Source organism: Rhinoderma darwinii, chromosome 2 (genome assembly GCF_050947455.1).
Source record: "Rhinoderma darwinii isolate aRhiDar2 chromosome 2, aRhiDar2.hap1, whole genome shotgun sequence".
In the NCBI taxonomy this organism is placed as follows: domain Eukaryota; kingdom Metazoa; phylum Chordata; class Amphibia; order Anura; family Rhinodermatidae; genus Rhinoderma; species Rhinoderma darwinii.
Window position 1 is genome coordinate 469,292,620 of NC_134688.1, and position 18,765 is coordinate 469,311,384.

An 18,765-nucleotide genomic window follows, 5' to 3' on the forward strand; every position below is an offset into this window, starting at 1 on the left:
GAGACTTGTAGTGCTGACTGACAGGGAATGCTGAGACTTGTAGTGCTGACTGACAGGGAATGCTGAGACTTGTAGTGCTGACTGGCAGGGAATGCTGAGACTTGTAGTGCTGACTGACAGGGAATGCTGAGACTTGTAGTACTGACAGGGAATTCTGAGACTTGTAGTGCTGACTGACATGGAATGCTGAGACTTGTAGTGCTGACTGACAGGGAATGCTGAGACTTGTAGTACTGACTGACATGGAATGCTGAGACTTGTAGTACTGACGGGGAATGCTGAGACTTGTAGTGCTGACTGACATGGAATGCTGAGACTTGTAGTGCTGACTGACATGGAATGCTGAGACTTGTAGTACTGACTGACAGGGAATGCTGAGACTTGTAGTGCTGACTGACATGGAATGCTGAGACTTGTAGTGCTGACTGACATGGAATGCTGAGACTTGTAGTGCTGACTGACAGGGAATGCTGAGACTTGTAGTGCTGACTGACAGGGAATGCTGAGACTTGTAGTGCTGACTGACAGGGAATGCTGAGACTTGTAGTGCTGACTGACAGGGAATGCTGAGACTTGTAGTGCTGACTGACATGGAATCCTGAGACTTGTAGTACTGACAGGGAATGCTGAGACTTGTAGTGCTGACTGACGGGGAATGCTGAGACTTGTAGTGCTGACTGACGGGGAATGCTGAGACTTGTAGTGCTGACTGACATGGAATGCTGAGACTTGTAGTGCTGACTGACATGGAATGCTGAGACTTGTAATACTGACTGACAGGGAATGCTGAGACTTGTAGTGCTGACTGACGGAATGCTGAGACTTGTAGTGCTGACTGACATGGAATGCTGAGACTTGTAGTGCTGACTGACATGGAATGCTGAACCTTGTACTACATACTAATAGGGGATGCTGCGACTTGTAGTGCTGACTGACAGGGAATGCTGAGACTTGTAGTGCTGACTGACAGGGAATGCTGAGACTTGTAGTACTAACTGGCAGGGAATGCTGAGACTTGTAGTGCTGACTGACATGGAATGCTGAGACTTGTAGTGCTGACGGAATGCTGGGACTTGTAGTGCTGACTGACATGGAATGCTGAGACTTGTAGTGCTGACTGGCAGGGAATGCTGAGACTTGTAGTGCTGACTGACGGAATGCTGAGACTTGTAGTGCTGACTGACATGGAATCCTGAGACTTGTAGTACTGACTGACGGGGAATGCTGAGACTTGTAGTGCTGACTGACGGGGAATGCTGAGACTTGTAGTGCTGACTGACAGGGAATGCTGAGACTTGTAGTACTGACAGGGAATGCTGAGACTTGTAGTGCTGACTGACGGGGAATGCTGAGACTTGTAGTGCTGACTGACAGGGAATGCTGAGACTTGTAGTACTGACAGGGAATGCTGAGACTTGTAGTGCTGACTGACGGGGAATGCTGAGACTTGTAGTGCTGACTGACAGGGAATGCTGAGACTTGTAGTGCTGACTGACGGAATGCTGAGACTTGTAGTACTGACTGACAGGGAATGCTGAGACTTGTAGTGCTGACTGACATGGAATGCTGAGACTTGTAGTACTGACTGACATGGAATGCTGAGACTTGTAGTACTGACTGACAGGGAATGCTGAGACTTGTAGTGCTGACTGACAGGGAATGCTGAGACTTGTAGTGCTGACTGACAGGGAATGCTGAGACTTGTAGTGCTGACTGACGGAATGCTGAGACTTGTAGTACTGACTGACAGGGAATGCTGAGACTTGTAGTGCTGACTGACATGGAATGCTGAGACTTGTAGTGCTGACTGACATGGAATGCTGAGACTTGTAGTGCTGACTGACATGGAATGCTGAGACTTGTAGTACTGACTGACAGGGAATGCTGAGACTTGTAGTGCTGACATGGAATGCTGAGACTTGTAGTGCTGACTGACAGGGAATGCTGAGACTTGTAGTGCTGTCTGACAGGGAATGCTGAGACTTGTAGTGCTGACTGACAGGGAATGCTGAGACTTGTAGTGCCGACTGACAGGGAATGCTGAGACTTGTAGTGCCGACTGACAGGGAATGCTGAGACTTGTAGTGCTGACTGACAGGGAATGCTGAGACTTGTAGTGCTGACTGACATGGAATGCTGAGACTTGTAGTACTGACTGACAGGGAATGCTGAGACTTGTAGTGCTGACTGACATGGAATGCTGAGACTTGTAGTACTGACTGACAGGGAATGCTGAGACTTGTAGTGCTGACTGACATGGAATGCTGAGACTTGTAGTACTGACTGACAGGGAATGCTGAGACTTGTAGTGCTGACTGACAGGGAATGCTGAGACTTGTAGTGCTGACTGACAGGGAATGCTGAGACTTGTAGTGCTGACTGACATGGAATGCTGAGACTTGTAGTGCTGACTGACATGGAATGCTGGGACTTGTAGTACTGACCAATAATTCTCACCCTTTCTATGCTGTTATACTGGGGTTGTAGTTCATGATCTATTTCTGAGATGACGTTTCTTTATATGTTTTATATTGTCTGCATCTGATGAATGTTTGGTATTGATTTCTACAGTAAAAAGAGGATCCGACATGTGAAGAAATAACCCAGCACTGACCTGACCTCAAGAGCTTGAAGACCACCAAGCGGATATATTATTATATTAGTTGTGTGGGAGAATCCATCATCCGCCCACCATGAGTTTCCTTATCGACTCCATCTTCATGGTCATATCTCAGGTAAGAGGCAGATACTGCTGCCTGGTGGTGACCCCTCATATTACCAGATCAGTCTATGAACACCATATTACAGTTACATATACTATAAATCTATGTATAAACTTAAGTCACTGTGTACATACATCACATTACTTATCCTGTACTGATCCTGAGTTATATCCTGTATTATACTCCAGAGCTGCGCTCACTATTCTGCTGGTGATTACTTATCCTGTACTGATCCTGAGTTATATCCTGTATTATACTCCAGAGCTGCACTCACTATTCTGCTGGTGGAGTCACTGTGTACATACATTACATTACTGATCCTGTGTTACATCCTGTATTATACTCCAGAGCTGCAATCACTATTCTGCTGGTGGAGTCACTGTGTACATACATTACATTACTTATCCTGTACTGATCCGGAGTTACATCCTGTATTATACTCCAGAGCTGCACTCACTATTCTGCTGGTGGAGTCACTGTGTACATACATTACATTACTTATCCTGTACTGATACTGAGTTACATCCTGTATTATACTTCAGGGCTGCATTCACTATTTTGCTGGTGGAGTCACTGTGTACATACATTATATTACTTATCCTGTACTGATCCTGAGTTACATCCTGTATTATACTCCAGAGCTGCACTCACTATTCTGCTGGTGGAGTCACTGTGTACATACATTACATTACTGATCCTGTGTTACATCCTGTATTATACTCCAGAGCTGCACTCACTATTCTGCTGGTGGAGTCACTGTCTACATACATTACATTACTTATCCTGTACTGATCCTGAGTTATATCCTGTAGTATACTCCAGAGCTGCACTCACTATTCTGCTGGTGGAGTCACTGTGTACATCACATTACTTATCCTGTACTGATCCTGAGTTATATCCTGTATTATACTCCATAGCTGCACTCACTATTCTGCTGGTGGAGTCACTGTGTACATACATTACATTACTTATCCTGTACTGATCCTGAGTTATATCCTGTAGTATACTCCAGAGCTGCACTCACTATTCTGCTGGTGGAGTCACTGTGTACATCACATTACTTATCCTGTACTGATCCTGAGTTATATCCTGTATTATACTCCAGAGCTGCACTCACTATTCTGCTGGTGGAGTCACTGTGTACATACATTACATTACTGATCCTGTGTTACATCCTGTATTATACTCCAGAGCTGCACTCACTATTCTGCTGGTGGAGTCACTGTGTACATACATTACATTACTTATCCTGTACTGATCCGGAGTTACATCCTGTATTATACTCCAGAGCTGCACTCACTATTCTGCTGGTGGAGTCACTGTGTACATACATTACATTACTTATCCTGTACTGATACTGAGTTACATCCTGTATTATACTTCAGGGCTGCATTCACTATTCTGCTGGTGGAGTCACTGTGTACATACATTACATTACTGATCCTGTGTTACATCCTGTATTATACTCCAGAGCTGCACTCACTATTCTGCTGGTGGAGACACTGTGTATATATATTACATTACTTATCCTGTACTGATCCGGAGTTATATCCTGTATTATACTCCACAACTGCACTCACTATTCTGCTGGTGGAGTCACTATGTACATACATTACTTATCCTGTACTGATCCTGAGTTACAGCCTGTATTATACTCCAGAGCTGCACTCACTATTCTGCTGGTGGAGTCACTGTGTGCATACATTACATTACTTATCCTGTACTGATCCTGAGTAACAGCCTGTATTATACTCCAGAGCTGCAGTCTCTATTCTGCTGGTGGAGTCACTGTGTACATACATTACATTACTTATCCTGTACTGATCCTGAGTTACATCCTGTATTATATTCCAGAGCTGCACTCACTATTCTGCTGGTGCAGTCACTGTGTACATACATTACATTACTTATCTCCTGTGTGGTGTAGTATAGAGGAGCTGTCAGCTCTCCTGTGTGGTGTAGTATAGAGGATCTGTCAGCTCTCCTGTGTGGTGTAGTATAGAGGATCTGTCAGCTCTCCTGTGTAGTGTAGTATAGAGGAGCTGTCAGCTCTCCTGTGTGGTGTAGTATAGAGGATCTGTCAGCTCTCCTGTGTGGTGTAGTATAGAGGATCTGTCAGCTCTCCTGTGTAGTGTAGTATAGAGGAGCTGTCAGCTCTTCTGTGTGGTGTAGTATAGAGGATCTGTCAGCTCTCCTGTGTGGTGTAGTATAGAGGATCTGTCAGATCTCCTGTGTGGTGTAGTATAGAGGATCTGTCAGCTCTCCTGTGTAGTGTAGTATAGAGGAGCTGTCAGCTCTCCTGTGTGGTGTAGTGTAGAGGAGCTGTCAGCTCTCCTGTGTGGTGTAGTATAGAAGATCTGTCATCTCTCCTGTGTGGTGTAGTATAGAAGATCTGTCATCTCTCCTGTGTGATGTAGTATAGAGGATCTGTCAGTTCTCCTGTGTGGTGTAGTATGGAGGACCTGTCAGTTCTCCTGTATGGTGTAGTATTGAGGACCTGTCAGCTCTCCTGTGTGGTGTAGTATAGAGGATCTGTCAGTTCTCGTGTGGTGTAGTATAGATGAGCTGTCAGCTCTCCTGTGTGGTGTAGTATAGAGGATCTGTCAGCTCTCCTGTGTGGTGTAGTATAGAGGATCCGTCAGCTCTCCTGTGTGGTGTAGTATAGAGTATCTGTCTGCTCTCCTGTGTGGTGTAGTATAGAGGAGCTGTCTGCTCTCCTGTGTGGTGTAGTATAGAGGAGCTGTCAGCTCTCCTGTGTGGTGTAGTATAGAGGAGCTGTCAGCTCTCCTGTGTGGTGTAGTATAGAGGATCTGTCAGCTCTCCTTTGTGGTGTAGTATAGAGGATCCGTCAGCTCTCCTGTGTGGTGTAGTATAGAGGAGCTGTCAGCTCTCCTGTGTGGTGTAGTATAGAGGAGCTGTCAGCTCTCCTGTGTGGTGTAGTATAGAGGATCTGTCAGCTGTCCTGTGTGGTGTAGTATAGAGGATCTGTCAGCTCTCCTGTGTGGTGTAGTATAGAGAAGCTGTCAGTTCTCCTGTGTGGTGTAGTATAGAGGATCTCTCAGCTCTCCGGTGTGGTGTAGAGGAGCTGTCAGCTCTCCTGTGTGGTGTAGTGTAGAGGAGCTGTCAGCTCTCCTGTGTGGTGTAGTATAGAGGAGCTGTCTGCTCTCCTGTGTGGTGTAGTATAGAGGAGCTGTCAGCTCTCCTGTGTGGTGTAGTATAGAGGAGCTGTCAGCTCTCCTGTGTGGTGTAGTATAGAGGATCTGTCAGCTCTCCTTTGTGGTGTAGTATAGAGCATCCGTCAGCTCTCCTGTGTGGTGTAGTATAGAGGATCCGTCAGCTCTCCTGTGTGGTGTAGTATAGAGTATCTGTCTGCTCTCCTGTGTGGTGTGGTGTAGAGGAGCTGTCAGCTCTCCTGTGTGGTGTAGTATAGAGTATCTGTCTGCTCTCCTGTGTGGTGTAGTATAGAGGAGCTGTCAGTTCTCCTGTGTGGTGTAGTATAGAGGAGCTGTCAGCTCTCCTGTGTGGTGTAGTATAGAGGATCTGTCAGCTCTCCTGTGTGGTGTATAGAGGATCTGTCAGCACTCCTGTGTGGTGTAGTATAGGGGATCTGTCAGCTCTCCTGTGTGGTGTAGTATAGAGGATGTGTCCGCTCTCCTGTGTGGTGTAGTATAGAGGATGTGTCCGCTCTCCTCTGTGGTGTAGTATAGAGGAGCTGTCAGCTCTCCTGTGTGGTGTAGTATAGAGGAGCTGTCAGCTCTCCTGTGTGTAGTATAGAGGATCTGTCAGTTCTCCTGTGTGGTGTAGTATAGAGGATCTGTCAGCTCTCCTGTGTGGTGTAGTATAGAGGATCTGTCAGCTCTCCTGTGTGGTGTAGTATAAAGGATCTGTCAGCTCTCCTGTGTGGTGTAGTATAGAGGATCTGTCAGCTCACCTGTGTGGTGTAATATAGAGGATCTGTCAGCTCACCTGTGTGGTGTAGTATAGAGGATCTGTCAGCTCTCTTGTGTGGTGTAGTATAGAGGAGCTGTCAGCTCTCCTGTGTGGTGTAGTATAGAAGATCTGTCATCTCTCCTGTGTGGTGTAGTATAGAAGATCTGTCATCTCTCCTGTGTGATGTAGTATAGAGGATCTGTCAGCTCTCCTGTGTGGTGTAGTATAGAGGATCTGTCAGCTCTCCTGTGTGGTGTAGTATAGAGGAGCTGTCAGCTCTCCTGTGTGGTGTAGTAGGATCTGTCAGTTCTCCTGTGTGGTACAGTATAGAGGATCTGACAGCTCTCCTGTGTGGTGTATAGAGGATCTGTCAGCACTCCTGTGTGGTGTAGTATAGGGGATCTGTCAGCTCTCCTGTGTGGTGTAGTATAGAGGATGTGTCCGCTCTCCTGTGTGGTGTAGTATAGAGGATGTGTCCGCTCTCCTCTGTGGTGTAGTATAGAGGAGCTGTCAGCTCTCCTGTGTGGTGTAGTATAGAGGATCTGACAGCTCTCCTGTGTGGTGTAGTATAGAGGAGCTGTCAGCTCTCCTGTGTGGTGTAGTATAGAGGATCTGTCAGCTCTCCTGTGTGGTGTAGTATAGAGGAGCTGTCAGCTCTCCTGTGTGGTGTAGTAGGATCTGTCAGTTCTCCTGTGTGGTACAGTATAGAGGATCTGACAGCTCTCCTGTGTAGTGTAGAGGAGCTGCCAGTTCTCCTGTGTGGTGTAGTATAGAGGATATGCTAGCTCTCCTGTGTGGTGTAGTATAGTGGATCTGTCAGCTCTCCTGTATGGTGCAGTATAGAGGAGCTGTCAGCTCTCCTGTATGGTGCAGTATAGAGGAGCTGCCAGTTCTCCTGTGTGGTGTAGTATGGAGGATCTGTCACATCTCCTGTGTGGTGTAGTATAGAGGATCTGTCAGTTCTCCTGTGTGGTGTAGTATAGAGGATCTGTCAGCTCTCCTGTGTGGTGTAGTATAGAGGATCTGTCAGCTCTCCTGTGTGGTGTAGTATAGAGGAGCTGTCAGTTCTCCTATGTGGTGTAGTATAGAGGATCTGTCAGCTCTCCTGTGTGGTGTAGTATAGAGGAGCTGTCAGTTCTCCTGTGTGGTGTAGTATAGAGGATCTGTCAGCTCTCCTGTGTGGTGTAGTATAGAGGAGCTGTCTGCTCTCCTGTGTGGTGTAGTATAGAGGATCTGTCAGTTCTCCTGTGTGGTGTAGTATAGAGGAGCTGTCAGTTCTCCTGTGTGGTGTAGTATAGAGGGTCTATCAGCTCTCCTGTGTGGTGTAGTATAGAGGATCTGTCAGCTCTTCTGTGTGGTGTAGTATAGAGGATCTGTCAGCTCTCCTGTGTGGTGTAGTATAAGAGGAGTGATGTTTTTCTTTTCTCATACAACCCTTTTAAGGGTGTTTTTTTCTTTTTGCCTGCTCAGTTGATCTCCTGATCCGCTTGCTGTAGATGAAGAACTGACTGAATTGAGGGGTGGTGCAGCTCTCTCCATTCAAGTCTCTAGAAGTTGCGGATAGAGCTGAGCCCGTCCTGTAAATGTTAGAGATCGGAATACCTCTATAATGTTAGTACGTGATATACCTTTGTAACCTGTGATGTTTCCTCAGTGTTGAACTATATACAATACTTTCCTGTGACATGATGAACTCACACAACCACTATGCAGCTTCAGCCTTAAACATTTCTTTTTTTCTTAATTTGGGTGCGGTGCCTGTTAAGCCTTTGCTCTGTTTCGTATAGTTACATCTCATAGTGCTGCTGTTTTGTTTCTCTCCTCTCAGCTGCTGTTCTTTGGCTTTGGATGGCTGTTTTTCATGCGGCAGCTCTTTAAAGATTATGAGGTATGTACCCCGAAATATTGTAATGTAATTGTCAGAGGGGGAAAAAAAGCATGCCGGGGAGACACAATCGTTGTCTTCCCTGCATTTCCCTGGTTAGTAATCACTTATATTAATGATCTAATGGACATATGCAATGTAAGGAAGGCACAGATCATGTCTACCCTGTTATTCTAGAGTTTAATATTGTATCTTGCTCCAAGTAAGTTATAGGCTGTGTTTACCTCGATACAGATGATTACATGACTTGGGGTCTAATCATGGGACATAACACCAAGATTTTGCTCTCCATAGGTGCGGCAGTATGTCGTCCAGGTTGTCTTCTCGGTGACCTTCGCCTTTTCTTGCACTATGTTTGAACTCATCATTTTCGAGATCCTGGGTTTGCTCAATAGCAGGTGTGTGAAATGCGTCTGGAAAATTTTGGCTTTTCTTCCTATTTAATTCTTGCGTCCCATGTGTTTCGCTTTCCTGCCTTTTTACATTTTGTTTTCTATCAAGATAAAGATGAGACGGACAGACTAAGAACAGAAAGCTCAAATTTAAAAGATAAAAAAAAGAAACAAAATATTAACTAAAACAATTGGGTGGTAATAAATTAAGTAATACTGGGAAATTCCTATAATTTGGCATCTGACAATCCAGAAAGTCTGATAATCCGGCTCTAGAAGTAATAATAGGGATTGTTGTTTTCCAGCTCTCGGTATTTCCACTGGAAGCTCAACCTGTGTGTGATCCTGCTGGTCCTTGTCTTTGTGGTTCCGTTTTATATTGGATATTTCGTGGTGAGCAACATTCGACTGTGTGAGTACAAATCAGCCAACCCCTCAGGCCCATTCTCCAGTTACTGCGGTGTTTAACTATAGAGTGGATTTCTCCAACCTGTGACTCTCCAGCTGCTGCAAAACTACAACTCCCAGGATCCCTTGTGTGCAGATATTTTCTTTTGTCTGAAACAGGAAGTAGCTGTCTGATAGCTATCATCGTCAGCCATATTAGCTCTTGTGTTTGCTTTATTCTGTCACCCAGTGTTTCCACCTCCTTCTCTATCTCCGGTCTCTCTGGCAGTCAAACGCAGTAAGAGAACCCTACCCCTCTCATCTGTCTCACTGTATAGAGATAGTATATACTGTATATAGAGTGTGAAACATGTTCTTGGATCGATGACCAAATATTTTTACTTCAACGATGTATCAGACAGTGAAAATTCTTCACTTGCTATAAAGTCACAAAGCATTTTATTTTTTCCGTTGAACAACAATGAATGTTGGGAAGTGTAAACCAATGGTGACAGCAGTGAAGGAGGAAGTAGCTAACTCCTCTTTCAATATAAATCCATATAGCTGCATCCTTGGACATAACTAAAGGAAAAGTTAACATTGGATTAACACATGTAGCAGTTTTATTGTCCCATATCCGGATGTACCTTTTAATAATGTTTATTCTCCGCCCAGTGCATCGTCAGAGGCTGCTGTTCGCCTGCGTGTTGTGGCTCACCTTTATGTATTTCTTTTGGAAGCTGGGAGATCCCTTTCCCATACTGAGCCCAAAACATGGTAAGTCCAGGTCCGTCTATAGATTAGGATTTACTAAGTTATATATTCCATTATCCTGAATATCTCTCCCATCATGCATCACGGTGAAGCACAAATCGCATATTCTCTTTGGTGGAGCTTTCTCCTTTGCTCATTGTCGCCCCCTACTGTGTAATACACTGTATGAGCTATCCAGAGGAGTGGGGGAGGGAAGTGCTGCTTTGAGCACATTTCTGGCTCAGATAAATGGTTGTCACTTTACAAGTCTGACAAATTTAATCTCTTTACTTTGCCTTTATCCTCTTTATCTCTTTTTCCTCATCTCGTACGGCTCTGGGATCTGTAGTTAGGATTTTTTTTGGGGTGATCCAGTGAATATTACATGTAAAATACAGTGTGTGATGCCAGCCTTGTATGAACATAAGGTGTATGTAGGTTTTTTCATGAAAGGATATTCTTTTCTTGTAGGAATACTCTCCATTGAGCAGCTGATCAGCAGGGTGGGTGTTATCGGGGTGACCCTAATGGCCTTGCTGTCCGGGTTTGGTGCCGTGAATTGTCCCTACACATACATGTCGTACTTCTTAAGGTGAGTGAATATTGCCAACCACTTCTCTCTGCCCCTCCCTAAATGATGGTTGTAAATTGCTCACTGCATGTGACATGCATGCTGCTGCACAGAGCACAGTTTGCTTCCTCTCCTGTGCCATATACCTACATCTGTGGCTCTCCATCATCCTGCTCACAATTTTGAATGACTTACTTAACTATAGCTTCTGCTGGGTGTGATCTGGCTTTTCATCCCTAAGGGCCTTATTACACCAGCTGATAATTGGCCAGTGCAGCGAGCGACGATCAATGAAACACCGTTGATCGGCGCTCGTTTGCTCCTGTCACCCGGAGCTATGGATGGGGACGAGCAGTCGTTACTCTGATCACTCGTCCCCATACGTTATTATCATGTCGGCAGCGCGTCTCCCTGTTTGCACACCAAGATGTACTGCCGACACCGATAATATTTTACTTTTTAAAAACGATACGATCAGCAGACGATCTATCCATTGTAGATGTTGCTATATTCGATCTTCAGCTTTTTGGGCCAATTTCAACTGATGTATTCATTATTGGATTCTTAGGAATGTAACAGAAGCGGATATCCAGGCGCTGGAAAGAAGACTGCTGCAAACCATGGATATGATCGTCAGTAAGAAAAAAAGGTAATGCTGAGGAATGTCCACTAGAGGGCAGCAACATCCTGTGTCATTCTCATATTTCTATTCCTACAAACAGGAATTTAGATCTTCTATATATACACATATCCGAAAAGTATTCTCTGCATTACTCTTATATATACAGGAATCTATTAATCTTCTTAATTTAGACAACTGGCACGTCCCTATTGAAATCATTTTTAGAAAGAGATAATCGGGGTTCGGGTGGGAATACACATAAGAGGAGACCTATCGGTCCAAGGAGCTGGTGCCAGTTATTACTGATCGTGGCATCAACAAGCATGCCAAAATTAAGTGGTATAAAGACATAACATGATTTGCAAATTACTTATTTTTTTTTCCTATATCCTCAATATTTCTCCCATTGTGCCCAAGGAGGAAGCACAAATTTTATATTGTCTGTACTTTGGAAGGAGCTTTTTCATATGTTCCCCCTGCTGAGTAATGTACATTAATGTCAAATTAATCTGGGAGGAAAAGTATCTGCTTTAAAGTCTATGTAAACCTTTGAAGTCCATTTTTTTAAATTTCTTTATAAAACTGTGTCTTATGTGATTGTGAACAACTTTTAAATTGGTTTCTATGTATTTTCTGAAAGCATAGAATCTGTATCTTGTCGTCTCAGCCGAATCCGTCAGGTCTGCAGGACTGCTAGCTTCAGTAAATGCTGGACCTGCATGTCTGACAGGCAGGATCCAGCCGTTATCAATCAAATCCAATACCATAAACAGAGACACGCAGGACCAGCGCTCACCTAAGCCATTAGTCATGCAGATCTGACGGATTCCTCTAAGTCCACAAGGTATGTACAGCTGCTATGTTTTTAGGATGCATTATTTACACATAATTATGGTTTACAAAGCTGGTTTTCACTTATAAAACCCATTCATGCATTTGCTTGACAAACAATGCAACTTAATACTATAATACAGCCAATATACAAGAATATAACTACTATAATACTGCCTCCTATATACAGGAATATAACTACTATAATACTGCCCCCTATATACAAGAATATAACTACTATAATACTGCTCCTATATACAAGAATATAACTACTATAATACTGCCCCCTATACACAAGAATATAACTACTATAATACTGCTCCTATATACAAGAATATAACTACTATAATACTGCCCCCTATATACAAGAATATAACTACTATAATACTGCTCCTATATACAAGAATATAACTACTATAATACTGCCTCCTATATACAGGAATATAACTACTATAATACTGCCCCTATATACAAGAATATAACTACTATAATACTGCTCCTATATACAAGAATATAACTACTATAATACTGCCTCCTATATACAAGAATATAACTACTATAATACTGCTCCCTATATACAAGAATATAACTACTATAATACTGCCCTCTATGTACAAGAATATAACTACTATAATACTGCCAATATACAAGAATATAACTACTATAATACTGCCCCCTATATACAAGAATGTAACTACTATAATACTGCCTCCTATATACAAGAATATAACTACTATAATACAGCCAATATACAAGAATATAACTACTATAATACAGCCAATATACAAGAATATAACTACTATAATACTGCCCCCTATATACAAGAATGTAACTACTATAATACTGCCTCCTATATACAAGAATATAACTACTATAATACTGATCCTATATACAAGAATATAACTACTATAATACTGCCCCTATATACAAGAATATAACTACTATAATACTGCTCCTATATACAAGAATATAACTACTATAATACTGCCCCCTATATACAAGAATATAACTACTATAATACTGTCCCTATATACAAGAATATAACTACTATAATACTGCCCCTATATACAAGACTATAACTGCTATAATACTGTCTCTATGTACAAAAATATAACTACTATAATACTGCCCCTATATACAAGAATATAACTACTATAATACTGCCCCCTATGTACAAGAATATAACTACTATAATACTGTCCCTATATACAAGAATATAACTACTATAATACTGCCCCTATATACAAGACTATAACTGCTATAATACTGCCCCCTATATACAAGAATATAACCACTATAATACTGTCCCTATATACAAGAATATAACTACTATAATACTGCTCCTATATACAAGACTATAACTGCTATAATACTGCCACTATATACAAGAATATAACTACTATAATACTGCCCCTTATGTACAAGAATATAACTACTATAATACTACTCCTATATACAAGAATATAACTACTATAATACTGCCCCTATATACAAGAATATAACTACTATAATACTGCCTCCTATATACAAGAATATAACTACTATAATACTGCCCCCTATATACAAGAATATAACTACTATAATACTGCTCCTATATACAAGAATATAACTACTATAATACTGCCCCCTATATACAAGAATATAACTACTATAATACTGCCCCTATATACAAGAATATAACTACTATAATACTGCCACTATATATATAAGAATATAACTACTATAATACTGCCCACTATATACAAGAATATAACTACTATAATACTGCCCACTATATACAAGAATATAACTACTATAATACTGCCCACTATATACAAGAATATAACTACTATAATACTGCCCCCTATATACAAGAATATAACTACTATAATACAGCCCCCTATATACAAGAATATAACTACTATAATACTGCCCCCCATATACAAGACTATAACTACTATAATACAGCCAATATACAAGAATATAACTACTATAATACTGCCCCCTATATACAAGAATATAACTACTATAATACTGCCCCTATATACAAGAATATAACTACTATAATACTGCCCCTATATACAAGAATATAACTACTATAATACTGCCCCTATATACAAGACTATAACTGCTATAATACTGCCCCTATATACAAGAATATAACTACTATAATACAGCCAATATACAAGAATATAACTACTATAATACTGCCCCCTATATACAAGAATATAACTACTATAATACAGCCAATATACAAGAATATAACTACTATAATACAGCCAATATACAAGAATGTAACTACTATAATACTGCTCCTATATACAAGAATATAACTACTATAATACTGCCCCTATATACAAGACTATAACTGCTATAATACTGCCCCTATATACAAGAATATAACTACTATAATACTGCTCCTATATACAAGAATATAACTACTATAATACTGCCCCCTATATACAAGAATATAACTACTATAATACTGCCCCTATATACAAGAATATAACTACTATAATACTGCCACTATATATATAAGAATATAACTACTATAATACTGCCCACTATATACAAGAATATAACTACTATAATACTGCCCACTATATACAAGAATATAACTACTATAATACTGCCCACTATATACAAGAATATAACTACTATAATACTGCCCCCTATATACAAGAATATAACTACTATAATACAGCCCCCTATATACAAGAATATAACTACTATAATACTGCCCCCCATATACAAGACTATAACTACTATAATACAGCCAATATACAAGAATATAACTACTATAATACTGCCCCCTATATACAAGAATATAACTACTATAATACTGCCCCTATATACAAGAATATAACTACTATAATACTGCCCCTATATACAAGAATATAACTACTATAATACTGCCCCTATATACAAGACTATAACTGCTATAATACTGCCCCTATATACAAGAATATAACTACTATAATACAGCCAATATACAAGAATATAACTACTATAATACTGCCCCCTATATACAAGAATATAACTACTATAATACAGCCAATATACAAGAATATAACTACTATAATACAGCCAATATACAAGAATGTAACTACTATAATACTGCTCCTATATACAAGAATATAACTACTATAATACTGCCCCTATATACAAGACTATAACTGCTATAATACTGCCCCTATATACAAGAATATAACTACTATAATACTGCCCTCTATATACAAGAATATAACTAATATAATACTGCCCTCTGTATACAAGAATATAACTACTATAATACTGTCCCTATATACAAGAATATAACTACTATAATACTGCCCCTATATACAAGACTATAACTGCTATAATACTGCTCCTATATACAAGAATATAACTACTATAATACTGCTCCTATACACAAGAATATAACTACTATAATACTGCCCCTATATACAAGAATATAACTACTATAATACTGCCCCCTATATACAAGAATATAACAACTATAATACTGCCCCCTATATACAAGAATATAACTACTATAATACTGCCCCCTATATACAAGAATATAACTACTATAATACTGCCCCCTATATACAAGAATACTGCTCCTATATACAAGAATATAACTACTATAATACTGCCCCTATATACAAGAATATAACTACTATAATACTGCCCCCTATATACAAGAATATAACTACTATGATACTGCCCCTATATACAAGAATATAACTACTATAATACTGCCCCCTATATACAAGAATATAACTACTATAATACTGCCCCCTATATACAAGAATATAACAACTATAATACTGCCCCCTATATGCAAGAATATAACTACTATAATACTGCCCCCTATATACAAGAATATAACTACTATAATACTGCCCCCTATATACAAGAATACTGCTCCTATATACAAGAATATAACTACTATAATACTGCCCCTATATACAAGAATATAAGTACTATAATACTGCCCCCTATATACAAGAATATAACTACTATGATACTGCCCCTATATACAAGAATATAACTACTATAATACTGCCCCCTATATACAAGAATGTAACTACTATAATACTGCCCCCTATATACAAGAATATAACTACTATAACACTGCTCCTATACACAAGAATATAACTACTATAATACTGCTCCTATATACAAGAATATAACTACTATAATACTGCTCTCTATATACAAGAATATAACTACTATAACACTGCTCCTATACACAAGAATATAACGACTATAATACTGCTCTCTATATACAAGAATATAACTACTGTAATACTGCCCCCTATATACAAGAATATAAGTACTATAATACTGTCCCCTATATACAAGAATATAACTACTATAATACTGCCCCTATATACAAGAATATAACTACTATAATACTGCTCCCTATATACAGGAATAAAACTACTATAATACTGCCCCAATATACAAGAATATATCTACTATAATACTCCCCCTATATACAAGAATATATCTACTATAACACTGCTCCTATACACGAGAATATAACTACTATAATACTGCTCCTATATACAAGAATATAACTAATAAAATACTGCCCCCTATGTACAATAATATAACTACTATAATACTGCTCCTATATACAAGAATATAACTACTATAATACTGCCTCCTATATACAAGAATATAACTATTATAATACTGCCCCCTATATACAAGAATATAACTACTATAATAATGTCCCCTATATACAAGAATATAACTACTATAATCCTGCCCCTATATACAAGAATATAACTACTATAATACTGCCCTCTATATACAAGAATATAACTACTATAATATTGCCCCCTATATACAAGAATACAACTACTATAATCCTGCCCCCTATATACAAGAATATAACTACTATAATACTGCTCCTATATACAAGAATATAACTACTATAATACTGCCCTTTATACAAGAAAATAACTACTATAATACTGCCCCCTTATATACAAGAATATAACTACTATAATACTGCCCCCTATGTACAAGAATATAACTACTATAATACTGCCCCCTATATACAAGAATATAACTACTACAATACTGCCCCTATATACAAGAATATAACTAATAAAATACTTCCCCCTATGTACAAGAATATAACTACTATAATACTGCCCCCTATGTACAAGAATATAACTACTATAATACTGCTCCTATGTACAAGAATATAACTACTATAATACTGCCTCCTATATACAAGAATATAACTACTATAATACTGCCCTTTATACAAGAAAATAACTACTATAATACTGCCCCCTATATACAAGAATATAACTACTATAATACTGTCCTCTATATACAAGAATATAACTACTATATTACTACCCCCTATATACAAGAATATAACTACTATAATACTGCCCCTATATACAGAATATAACTAATAAAATACTGCCCCCTATGTACAAGAATATAACTACTATAATACTGCCCCCTATGTACAAGAATATAACTACTATAATACTGCTCCTATATACAAGAATATAACTACTATAATACCGCCCTTTATACAAGAAAATAACTACTATAATACTGCCCCCTATATACAAGAATATAACTACTATAATACTGTCCCTATATACAAGAATATAACTACTATAATACTGCCCCCAATATACAAGAATATAACTACTATAATACTGCTCCTATATAGAAGAATATAACTACTATAATACTGCCCCCTATATACAAGAATATAACTACTATAATACTGCTCCTATATACAAGAATATAACTACTATAATACTGCCCCTATATACAAGAATATAACTACTATAATACTGCCCCCTATATACAAGAATATAACTACTATAATACTGCCCCCTTATATACAAGAATATAACTACTATAATACTGCCCCCTATGTACAAGAATATAACTACTATAATACTGCTCCTATATACAAGAATATAACTACTATAATACCGCCCTTTATACAAGAAAATAACTACTATAATACTGCCCCCTATATACAAGAATATAACTACTATAATACTGTCCTTTATATACAAGAATATAACTACTATATTACTACCCCCTATATACAAGAATATAACTACTATAATACTGCCCCTATGTACAAGAATATAACTACTATAATACTGCCCCTATATACAAGAATATAACTACTATAATACTGCCCCCAATATACAAGAATATAACTACTATAATACTGCTCCTATATAGAAGAATATAACTACTATAATACTGCCCCCTATATACAAGAATATAACTACTATAATACTGCCCCTATATACAAGAATATAACTACTATAATACTGCCCCAAATATACAAGAATATAACTACTATAATACTGCCCCCAATATACAAGATTATAACTACTATAATACTGCTCCTATATACAAGAATATAACAACTATAATACTGTCCCCAATGTACAAGAATATAACTACTATAATACTGCTCCTATATACAAGAATATAACTACTATACTACTGCCCCTATATACAAGAATATAACTACTATAATACTTCTCCTATATACAAGAATATAACTACTATAATACTGCCCCTATATACAAGAGTATAACTACTATAATACTGCCCCTATGTACAAGAATATAACTACTATAATACTGCCCCCTATATACAAGAATATAACTACTATAATACTGCCCCCTATATACAGG

General features: G+C 39.1%; 1 protein-coding gene across 4 annotated transcripts in view; it reads left to right on the forward strand.

Annotated features, from left to right (window-relative positions):
* The window catches only part of GPR89B (G protein-coupled receptor 89B), a 46,373-nt gene that overhangs the window by 2,048 nt on the left and 25,560 nt on the right, over positions 1-18,765 (forward strand). For all 4 annotated transcript variants that reach the window (XM_075854645.1, XM_075854646.1, XM_075854644.1 and 1 more), the window contains exons 2-8: positions 2,572-2,735; positions 8,482-8,541; positions 8,833-8,936; positions 9,236-9,342; positions 9,993-10,094; positions 10,542-10,662; positions 11,210-11,290. In XM_075854645.1, coding sequence (XP_075710760.1) covers positions 2,694-2,735; positions 8,482-8,541; positions 8,833-8,936; positions 9,236-9,342; positions 9,993-10,094; positions 10,542-10,662; positions 11,210-11,290 — 617 coding nt within the window. In that variant the 5' untranslated portion in view covers positions 2,572-2,693. The remainder of the gene's footprint in view (positions 1-2,571; positions 2,736-8,481; positions 8,542-8,832; positions 8,937-9,235; positions 9,343-9,992; positions 10,095-10,541; positions 10,663-11,209; positions 11,291-18,765) is intronic.